Consider the following 12,392-nt stretch of genomic DNA (forward strand, 5'->3'; position numbering starts at 1 on the left):
AAGGAACCAGACAAGTACGCGATGTGATAGTAAATGGGATGGCTATGGGCTGAACATGCTCAGCGAATGGACAACCTCTAGACAAATGCCTTCAAACAGTGGTATCCCACTGTGGTAGCACTAAACGACCGCAGCTACATCCTAAAACCCGCTGGATAAATGAACTCATAAAGTTCGGAGGATGTACATGGCAGCGAAGAACTAGATAACGAGAATAATGGGGAGAGCCAGAAGAGACCTTCGTCTCGCAGTGGATTGGCCCTAGCGATGATGATGATGGATAATATATAACGTCACGCAGTGGCGAAGGGTGGAGGTAGGCTGTTAAGATCCGCCATAAATAGTGCACACTAAACTTTGTCAGTCATACTGATACCGCCTAAACCATGGCATCCTCAGAGGATCCAAGGCCACGAGGCCTGAATCATCATTGGGCTGATTCATGCAAACATGAACAGATCGACTGCGAGGCAAATTTCTAGCCCGTAAGCAAATAGTAATTATTAATATCATTTTTTTAATATTATTACCTACATTTCATCCAATTTTGACCAATATTGGAAGCAAAGTTCCCAGCCATACAATGTACCTAGCACCTAGAATATCTGATTTGAGATTACTTTAAAAAAATATGTATTTGTACCTAGTTCAAATATTTCAAAATATGTAGCTAACAAGCAAAGAAATGCAGAAGGTAGTAATAATTCCAAGAAATTCACAGCCCCTTTCCAAAGCATGTACCTAGAAAAGGTCTGAAATATGAGACCTGAGGTACCTACTTACAAGCCAGGTACATATGCCAGAGGCTGTTTTTGTCATTTGTCAGAGATAGAATAATTGTGAATTGTTTGTTGGGTATTATTTACTACCTACTCTGCCCTACCAGCCCCTATTAGGGTCTTTCGGTTTTCGAACTCTCGAGGAGCGTGACGTCGGCTGTGGCGCCGCGCTCCCGGCGTCACTGCCATTTTAAATTTAATTATTTTTTTTTTAAATATTTTTTTGTTAAATATTTTGTACGCTGTACTTTATTGTATTCATATTCCGAACAATAAACGCCCTGTTTTCGCCTGTACTTCCGCGTTGTCAATCAACACAAACATGTCCCCGAAAGAAGCAGACGATACCACCGTGACTTGACATGACATTACATCATCAGGGGGGTCCAGTCCAGCGCAAATACCTACCCCCCCCCCCCTTTCGGAGGTGACAATACGTATTTGTTTTCATTGAAATGAGACAACAATTTACAGATAATGTTAGTTTTTATAATTCAATTAAACCCTGCGACAACCGAGCCATAATAGATCATTGTCGAAAAATACTCGTCCATCCATAAAATATCTAATATCATGCAATTAAATCATACATCATTTTTTATATTTTATAGGTAGAATAATATGATTTATCTATTATAGTTTGGTTTAGGCAGGGTTTAATAAATTTAAAATAATGAACCAGCAATATGTGTAATATGTATTATCTATGCAACGAAAACAAATAAGTATGAATGTAAAAGTGTGCACAATTTCGTCGTATTGTCCAAAATATACCAAAAGTATTATGGTTTGATTTAGCCAGGGTTTACTTGATTTTTAGAAACTAACCAACACCATCTGAAAATTGTAGTCTTCGTTCAATAAAAACAAATACTCTTATGACTAACAAAGTTTAATGTGCACATTTTATGGCAGATCTTAATAGCCTACCTCCACCCTTCGCTACTGACGTCACGTATGTAATTTCGTTGTGTTAAGCCTTGTCATTTTTTCCCTGCCACTATAGGCGATTATTGGCAAATTTTAATTCGAGTCCCTGGTTCATAACAATCACAACCGGTGAGATTTTTAAGACGGCGTCCCGGGGTAGGGAATATCAGCGTCCCGACGCCCATCCTCACAACACATTGAGACGCCGCGCCGACCATATCCCATTCACAATTTCCACTGTTGCACAACGAATTTAATTTAAAACTTCAAGAAAAGCAAGAAACTCCGACAAGATGGTGTACGAAAGTGACTTTTATACGACCCGCAGGCCCTACACCCGCCCGTCTACGTATTCCATAACGGTAAGTCGACATTTTGACAAGTTTTCCATTTTGTCCCACATCCAATTTTGCCGGATTGGGAATTTGTGATTGTTCAAAAGTGATTTATATGTTCATCGTTGCGAAAAATCTTTGTTGGTATCAGTTGTTATCTCCCGCCTAATTTGCTGTCAAATTCGCCGGAAGTTCCAATTTTAAAATTGTGTGACTTGATTTTGGTGCGATTGTTGTGATTTTGAAAAAAGAACTGCTATATAAAGTGACGTCTACAATAATCTCTACATTCGTCAAAATATAATCGAGAAGTGAAAAACTTGTAAAAACACTTAAAAAATATATTACCATTTATGAAAAAAAAATTGGAATTCATGTTGATCTTAGATGTTCACGCGTACCAGCCCTAATTAGAATAAATTAATAATAATATATTATCAAAGTACCTACATAGCTTTCATGTTACTTAATAACTTAAGTTTTCGGTTTGCTTTATAAATTCAATTTGCATTTTATAATAATCTTTTGCAGTTGTATATAATATTAAATGAGTTTAGGTAGGTACTTAGTGAAATAAAATTCACAATTAGTTTTTATTGTCGAATGTTAGTCAATTAATATTTTTTACGTGACAGTTTATATACATCGATCTTTTTAACTGTCCATTTAGATATTTTTTAACCATGATAGTCATTATTTATTTGGAAGAAGAGAAGCTAATTCCAGTTTTCTATTTTAACATTTTGTTAAGTAGATATAAATAAGATTTTTAGCAATCGTTCGATGCCCTTCAAAATGTAGGTAGGTAGGTAGGTATTAAGAAATTAGATCTGGTAACAAGCTGCGTTCCATTATAAAATTATTTTATAAACAGTCATCTTTGAAATTGGAAACGTGGGCTTTCTTTGGAGTGTTGCCAGAATTAATAAATTCCACGCCGTTGCGCAAATTGTATAAACAGGAATAATTTATAAAATACATTGGTTTTTAGGGTCTTTAGCAACGACAATATGTTATTTAGATATATTTAATGTTATTGAAAACGTTCATCATTTATTTTGTAAAGTAAACAAAAAAAACGTTAATAAACAGACGACGGGCAATATTATTTACTCTACAGCCATAAACATTTGGCATAAACATTCTCGGGCACGCTTCGCGCCAGCGTTTTCGCACGGCCGAATTTATGTATTTGAAAATATAAAGCTAGCGAGCTCCTCTCTCTTCTGAGAAATTAAAAAAAGGATTCCGTGAGCAGCTGCTACGATTTCAATCTCGGAAATATTTTGGCGTCCAGCACTCCAAATTTAGCCACGCACAAGTGGAGACGGGCTAGTTGGTGGAAAGCTCATGTTATACGCCACGCAGCGTCATACCAGGCGATGTATATGCGTCGAAAACGAGAGAAAATACAACAAAACACATCAAAGTTACCATTCTTTCTAAAGACCGCACACAAAAACAGTGTACGCAAGAGCGACTAATATAACATTACATATTACGCTGTGTTTTGTGTATCACTATGAAATCACGACAACTCTCGAATTATTCATCATTAAATTATTAAAAACACTTACTTTAAAATATATTATGTAAATAGGCAGATCCATAAATTATGTGTATGTACTTTGAGCTTTCAGATTCTCTGAAATAATTGATGTAAGAAGTCAACAAAGTCAAAATCATATTACAAATTATAACATAATGTAGATTGTAGAATATTCAATTCTATCGGTGCGTTTATAAAAATCACAAGACTGAAAAGACATAGATAATGAGTTAATTATTAGTAAAAAAAATTACCAATATAATTGAATGACAACGCCGATGAGTATGGACCCCAAAAATGGCCCATTATTTAGTGTTATATGTATTTTGTATCATGTAAATTTACGTTGTCAATTGAATTGGTAATTACGTGGTAGAACTCAATTAGGATATTTTTTAAAGTACGTTTTAAGTAATAATTCTACAATTTTTTGGACTAATTCACTTATGAGAACCACTTTAATGTAATTATACACAAATAAGTTGTGGAAGCAATAAATACTTTCATAAAAAACAACATTTAATTTGCTTTTCCAAAATATTAGGAATAATATATTCACTCAGTAAAGAGTAGAGTGTGAACTCGTTCAAAATTTAACTGTTTATTTAATGAAAGAGAAAATTAAACTCTAATGGATTTAAGTTATGTACTATTCCATTTGAGTCGTTTTTGGCGACCCGAGTTTCGCCTTTCGGCATCTTCAGGCACCGTGTACACTCACCAAAAGGCAAATAAATACTGTCTGTCGTCTGGGAACAATGGTAATGTATTGGGAATCAATGGTATTAACTAATGAGATATATCTATGATATCAGTCTTTAAAATTTCGACTCGAATGGAATAGTACATAACTTAAATCCATTAGAATTTAAATTCAAATTCCATCAAGTACCATCGGTCGATAGTATTAATATGAAATTAAACGTTGATAGATAGATAATAATTATATTTTCATTGAAATTCTATTATCTAAATATACACACTTTTTTGAGTACCTAATTAATTATTCTATATGTCATTCTTGACATATAATTACTTAAATCGTTGTCAAATCTTTCACGGTGTGGCTTATATACAGTCATAAACTCAAATTTATTAATAATGTTTCTTGTTGAGACTTACACACTTGAATAAATATTAACCCATCGGCGTATAATATGCCTAATCATTTCTTAGCTGAAAAGCCAACCGGCGCGGTGTGCCGTGCGTACTTTCTTGGAAACGTTTCAAGACAATATAATTATTTCATAATAGCTAATAACGTTTTAAGTAGAAATGTCGAGAATCATCTGATTGCTATTAAATAATTTTCACGCAATTTAAATTTTATCCCTCAGCCAATATTAAATTTGTGTCAAATGTATTTCAATGCATGAATAGCAGATAGAGTAGGTTTTAGTGATTTATCCAGAAAAACTCTACATGTAAATGAATTTATTAATTATTACTTAATTAAAATTTACGACAAGATGTTTACCTAATTAAGTTATTAACATCGTGGATCTTCACCTTATATCAATGGCAATCATGACTGTTAGATGCGGGAATGGGACAACTAGACGCCAGGACAATTGGACGCCGCACTGTCGTAGACACGTAAACAGAACGTAGACGATGAATTTTAATCAGTTTCTATCTACTACTCGGTAGTTTTAATTCATTTTACTCTTAACATAATGATTTTTTTGTGTGGATTGAGAATTACCATGCCTAAGGCTTTATATAAAAATAAAAAACTCTTTTTTCGTTGGAACTTAAACATAATATGCACGACTAAATCATTATTTACGTGTGCATATTTCAATTCTCACGAACTGTTAAATCATAATATAATGATTTAAATATAAATAATAATATTAAATATATTTTTTTCAAGTGCGTATAAGTATCTAACGTCTATTTATTTTCGAATTGCGTGGCGTCCAGTTGTCCCGGCGCCAAATCGTCCTAGACCCGTTAGATGCATAGTCCGTATAGAAAAAGAAGGTTTTTAAAATATCATTTGTAATTATTGAATTATCATCAACCACAATTACTGTAGGTATAGTATTAGATTCCATAAATTTAGGTTGTACTTAATTAAAATAAAACACAATAAGTAGTACCTACTAGTTTCACTTATTTTAGTCAGACATTGTCAATATCCTGATATATGGAAACTGGTAGAGTATTCGTTTCATAACTTTGCACTCCGGATCTAGGATGAAAATGATCTAATATATTCTAACAATATTTTTTATTAGGTAGGTACTACATAATACAATTCAATATCATTTTGATCTAATTTTAGATATGTGAGATTCAGGCAAAGAGGCGTATCGGTGTAGTAAAACGTGCAAAAAAGTGCAAAGTTATAAAGCGTATAGGTACTCTAACTAGTTGTCCTTTTGAAGCGAATGTCCTGATTAATATTAAACTAAGTACAACTTGTACTACTACACACTGTGTTTTATTTTAATTAATACAAGACATTTCCAACAATTTAATTACAGTTAACACTGTACAAAATGTATTTTTGATAATGTTGTTACAATCGATTAAAAAACTAAATTTGTGGAATTTAATATTCTATTCTAAAATGGAATTCTTTCAAGTATTTCGTCAATTTATACATTTATATTATATCATCAGCCATTCATTTACTAAAATTTCGCGCAATTCAATCAATACAAATACATTCTTAAATACAACATAGTAATAAATATCTACTTCAACATACAACACTTTATTTTAAATTAAACCAAACCAAATCAATATTACATATTACATAGATATCAGAAGTTTTTCATAATTATATTAACGTGACTTTTTTTAGTACCAAACAGTGTTGATATATTTTTATTCCATTTAGGTAGGTAATGAATATATCTTTATTATAATATGATATTATGTAGTAGTGATGGTGGCCGGTGTGTTATATTAAATGAACGAGTTCTTCAACGACGTCAACCGCGCAAGCATCCGCCTACTAACCACCGACTTGTTCTGGCCATTCCAGAAGCAAAGCCAAGTGGACTGGGAGAAGGTGCCGTTCGTACCGAGGCCGAGTCTCATCGCGGACCCCATTACCGCTTTCGGAAGGCGCGAGACGGTAGCCCCCCGTCGTCAATTGCATATCCTGACGCCCCAGGGACGCGCCAGCATCCGCCCCAGTCAGCAAGTCCTCAGCCAACCCCTGCCGACTTACTATTCAGCGAGGGACCTCACAAGGGAGAAGGTCCTCAGCGCCGTTCGCAAGCACGATCTCATCGTCGAAGCGGGAGGCGAAGTTTCCGCCTTGACAGACAAGCAACACATGGACGTCCTCCTGCCCAGACTGCACAAGACAGCACAAGTATACGAGCCGAGGAGGAGGGTGTTCTACAGCAATTATGCCACATATTAGATCCGTCGAAAACGAATATAATAAATATGACGCGAGCTTTTTAGTAGTTAAGAAACGAAAAAAAAACAAAAAACAAAAAAAAATAAGAATTGATTCGCTAAAAGCTTAAATCCCTTGTCAATAATCAAACGCAGTATTTATAAAGATGGCCATCTAAACGTTTACGATAGGTGATATTTTTAGATTCGGAATGAGTTAAAAAAATATTCAATACACACTTTACACTGGAAAGAAAAATAATAATATGTACATACAGCCATTCCATTGAGAACATTCACACCATTCTATATTTTATAAAAAATTATAGAAATAAAAAATAAAAATACTTATAGAAGGTTGTGGAACATCACCATACCATCACCAACTTTTAAAAATGGAAGTATTTTAATCATATCGAATAAGTCTTTTTATCAACTGACAACACGTAATAAATCTATCCACACTCATTCCGTATTCTTTTAATTTCCTACGATAAACGTGTTGTAATGGCCAGTCTATAGTATTTTTGTGCAACGCTTTTTTTACATTTATTATAGACGCTGCAAGCCAATTCCCCCGCTAAAGCTTTTAGCTTATTTTATTGCAACCTGGAAACGAATATATTATTATATAATATGCGAAAAACGAACGAGGTTTTTGATAATTATTATTTATATATTATATTTATTCACGCTTATTCCAATTAACTAAGTGCAAAATATTCTCTATGATTCCTCCACGCATACGCTTACTAAGTTTTAAGTAAATTTTATACATGCTCATAGTAATTATTATTACGGGAAACAATGTATTTTGAAAAAATGATTTTGTAGATTAGTTTCTGAGTGTTTGTTATATTTTATACATAATGCTTTATGCAATGCAGTATGTAGAAAAAATCTGTATTTATAGATTACATTTAGAAGTTTCCTGTGATTTAGTATTTACGGTTTATTGTAAATCGTTACAAATAAAAACAAGTCAAAAATACACTCTTGTCTATTATTTTATTTAAACCTTCCATATTCAAAATAATATCACAACAATTACAAATAACAATAGCAAAACAATGTTTATTCAAATTCGATTTATGAATTATTTCGAATTTATTTTTTAAACTAACTAGAGGAATATCCGGTTGCTTTCTGCAAGTAAGCCTTTTGGATCTATTCTACTTATCTGATCATACCAACAAAGATTTTTCGTTGTTTCTGTCCTATATTGTTAGATATAAGTATTTCATCAAAGTGTTGACGTAAAACATCTTACATTATTTGATAATTCCATGTTACCTCTATCACACAGTATGATAATATATTTTAAATCTCTTCAAAAATTAACACAAAACTTGAAAATTATTGTTTCCTCTTCACTATTCTTAAAATAAAAGCTAATATTATGTTTTGTTGATTTTACTAGCCGCTAAGCAGTGAAGTAGTTATGGTTGACAATTTTTGTTGTTTTAGCTGTGTGAAACTTTGCCTGAATAGTTTTCTTTTCTTATGCAATTTGGTGTAGTCAAACTTATTATTATAAATACATTAAACAGACCAAGAACATCTCATTTCACTTTATCATAATACGATATCTGCAGTTTTTACCGGATATTACCGGATAACCGTTTTTTTGGGAATTGACACCGCTGTATTTAATTTTGTTTTAATGTAGAAACTATGAATATTTATTAATGTGGAATTATCAAGAATGAAAACACCCAAAGCGTATTCTGTTGTATGATTGTCTATTTATCTGGTTTATGCATGGTTGTGATAAGTCGCTTAGTTGACAAAAAACTGTTTTTATTGAGTTTACCATCTGGTAACTAACCCTTTAACGACGGGTCGGGATTCTCCGCCACACTCGCAAATCTGTCCATTTCACCCGCTTTGTCCTTCCAACGAGAGTTGCCTTCTGTTTCAGTTTCAAAACAAATTTTGTAACGTAAAACACGCTACAGCCAATGGAATATTATTTTGTTTCGTTTGCGTCGTAAAGGGTCAAACGGAGGAATCGCCGAAATTTTAATATTCCGTCGGAAAATCCTCTACCGCGAGTCGTCAAAGGGTTAAGAACCGGTATTTTAGAACCGATTAGGATAAAAACAGACACGGTTTAGGGAAAACATCGGTTATTTTGTGGCATATATAATATACTAATGACTTTTTCATTCTATCTTAAAAATGATTTTACATATTGAATTATAAATTTAATTTCTAAATAGCTCAGACAAAAATTATAAATGTTGGCAGTGAAAATTTCATTTAAAATCTTCTCTCTTAAATTGTCACGTAAATGATTAAAATAGGATTATTATCTGAGCGTAAAATTTGTAAAATACAAATTTATCATCAAAGATTATGAGTAATTTGTTACATAATAAAAATACGTTGTTCTTTTTACAATTACGTTTCTAACATTTTAAAATTTTATTTTTCTTTTAAACACAATCAATAATATTGTACACCACAGTAACTGCCATAATATAGCCAATGTTTTATTTTATTTGATGCACGAGTATTATATTCTTTTTTACGCGATACCTGGTATCCATAATGGGCGTATTGAGCAACAGAAGCTTTGTTAGGGTGTCGTCAACACTTGATAGGACGGAGCACTTAAGGGGAACATTTTTGCAGACGACACCCCGTCACTACGTCGTGGTGGATCACCCCGATCGCACCAGGAGGGCTGACGAGCAGTACTCTTATTCCTACAACGCCAACACCACTTCCCGGGATGGCTACGGCGCCCCCAGGACCTCTGCTTACACCAGCACCGTAGAGCGCCGCGGCGGCTCAGGACCCGGCTCTTCCAACTACAACTATACCACGGAGAGGTCGTCCGCGAGCGGCGATGGACCCGGAGGATACCGTTCAAGCTACAGCTCCACGGCTTCCGGTCGCTTGCCCGGCGGCACCTCATACCGCCATTACTCGTACCGCGTCTAATTTAACTGTAACTAATAATTCTAGCGGCCATTTTGTGTAACGTCGATGAAATGGCGAACACGCGTTCTAATCTTGGATTATCTACTCCATTATTTACAATACTATAAAAGATCACCGGAGTATCGCTTGAATACATTGTAATACACGTAGTTCGCTTATTTAGTATTATTTTAAAGTATTTTTTGTATTGTTTTTTTATAACGGGATTAATTTATTGACATATTTTTTGTATTTTTAATTAATGCTATCAAGATAATATAATATTACTCGGGGTTTCCTAATAAAGATGCTTTAAACTTGGCTCGTGTGCGTGTTTTATTTATGACCGTTTGGCAAACTGAAACAACGAGACATTGATCCGATTGGCCGCCCATTTATCCCGACATTTATCCAGACCGATTGACTCCTCAGCGACCATGGCCTCATAATCATAATCCACCTCATTCTCATCTAACAAGTTTTACGCAATTTCAGACGACATCTAAAAATGTTCAAGTTCATCCTACTAAAGAAGACAAGCCACATCTGTTGACATACTTAAAAGTGAAATTCTGATAACATAAAGCGTATCATTGCTTCAGACACATGCTAAAAAGCTTTCCAAGCAACACACAAAATAGTATACTTACTTCATTTATTAGTAACTTCTACAAAAAAAAAACATTTTTCTTCATCCATCCCTTACCAACGTCAAATAAATGAATCTCAATTTGAAATTATTAGTATAAAACAAAACAATTCATTGTTCATATTGTTTTAAGGCTATTCACCCATTTTTTTATAGATACCTGATACTTATATTTTCGAAATATAACTCTTTAAGTTTGAGAGATGTTTATTTGATACAAAAGGGACTTTTTACAGGGATTAATTACATAGAAATATCGAAATGATAATATATACTTTTAGTACAATCAGGTGCTGAGGATTAAATGACTACCTACAAGATACATATTAAAAGTAAAAATTGAGGACCAGTTTTCACATCACTGCATATAATATAGTACGCATTTATATGTATACGTGAAACGTAAGACAGGCGTCATATAACTGCATTTTATGAAAAATTATAATAATTTTATTTCTAATATTGGATTTCAATACATGAACTTCCGTGTATAAAATGTTAGTATTACTTACATAGCAACCAATGTATCTAATTTGTTTTTTCTGCCTGACTTCAAACATTAAAACATTATTAAACATAAAAAATATCAGTATTATTAAAAAAATATTAATGAATCATATTAGGTATATGGACAAGACTTCATAGTAATTACAATTACATATTAATTTAACTATGGTGTCGATTTACACAACTTGTATTCCTTCAATCCTCAGCTCTGTCATAAACTGCATACTTTAATCGAAGGATATGTAATTGCTAGCATGAGTCAATTTCGTGTACTATACAAAGTCCGGCTAAACCTGGGCCGTCAATAATGAATTAAAAATTTTATGATGAAGATAAATTAGCATTTTTATTATTAATTATCATTTATATGGTCTTCCACAGAATGGAAGTTGTATCATCATACTTTAAAGGGAGTAGTTGTAATCCATACGCTCAACACGATGGATATTTTTTTTTGTATAAAACCATCTGGTTTTTAACAGACATTGGATTCAAACCATACGAGATGAGTACTCTGATATTATTACCGCGAGGCAAAATGGATGTCAACAAGTTTAAAATGTTTTGTTAGTAACGCAGTCAATAATATGTAGTACCTACCTGTATATTAATAAATACCAGAATACACACAATGATGGTCTTAAGATAACGATCAGACAATCGGATGAAGGTAAGTAGGTACCTAAACTAAAAATATAACCAAATCTGGAATTATTCAGATAATATTCAATATGGCAACATTTCAAAAAGTAGTTGTTCTACAATATAGTCAAACACATAAGACAAGAAAAGAAAAATAAATTTGTAATCATATTATGAGGACGCTAATTGCACAATCTACTTATAACTCCCATAAACAATTAATTCCAAATAATTAAAAAAGTCTAGGTATAAAATATTTGCTTTGACAAACAACAAAAGTTAATAAAACTATAAATGGCGAAATATACCAAAAGTGCCCAAAACGTATTTTTTTTATAAAACATTGTTTTCCTAGTGGTTATATAATGATATCGTCACCTCAATACTACAACTAGGTAACTCAGATTTGGTCATTGTTGGAAAAATGAAATTTAAACTTTACTTGATTAACATAAATCTAGGCTATAATTATTATTTAAAATAAAAATGTAAAATTGTGCTTGTCTAATTGTGAACAATTACATAATGTTCAATTATATGAAAAAATATTGTAGATACATTATTTTATTTATTTAATGCATGTATGGTTAGTTATCAATCTAATATTTTCAAACACAAAATTAATACAGTTCCCATTAACTTCTGACTTACCTAGTTTTATCATTTTGTAGAGAAATAAATGTAGAATCATATTCAATATCTATCTCAAA

General features: G+C 32.9%; 1 protein-coding gene across 2 annotated transcripts in view; it reads left to right on the top strand.

The window, feature by feature from the left end:
* The first annotated feature begins 1,898 nt into the window (after positions 1 to 1,898).
* Positions 1,899 to 12,392, top strand: part of LOC147071092 (uncharacterized) — a 48,524-nt gene continuing 38,030 nt past the window's right edge. For both annotated transcript variants that reach the window (XM_085948677.1, XM_085948678.1), the window contains exon 1: positions 1,899 to 2,071. In XM_085948677.1, the coding sequence (XP_085804803.1) occupies positions 2,003 to 2,071 (69 nt within the window). In that variant the 5' untranslated portion in view covers positions 1,899 to 2,002. The remainder of the gene's footprint in view (positions 2,072 to 12,392) is intronic.

This window comes from Rhyacophila brunnea, unplaced genomic scaffold (genome assembly GCF_057557595.1).
Source record: "Rhyacophila brunnea isolate RB1 unplaced genomic scaffold, BYU_Rbru_1.0 scaffold_20, whole genome shotgun sequence".
Classification (NCBI taxonomy): domain Eukaryota; kingdom Metazoa; phylum Arthropoda; class Insecta; order Trichoptera; family Rhyacophilidae; genus Rhyacophila; species Rhyacophila brunnea.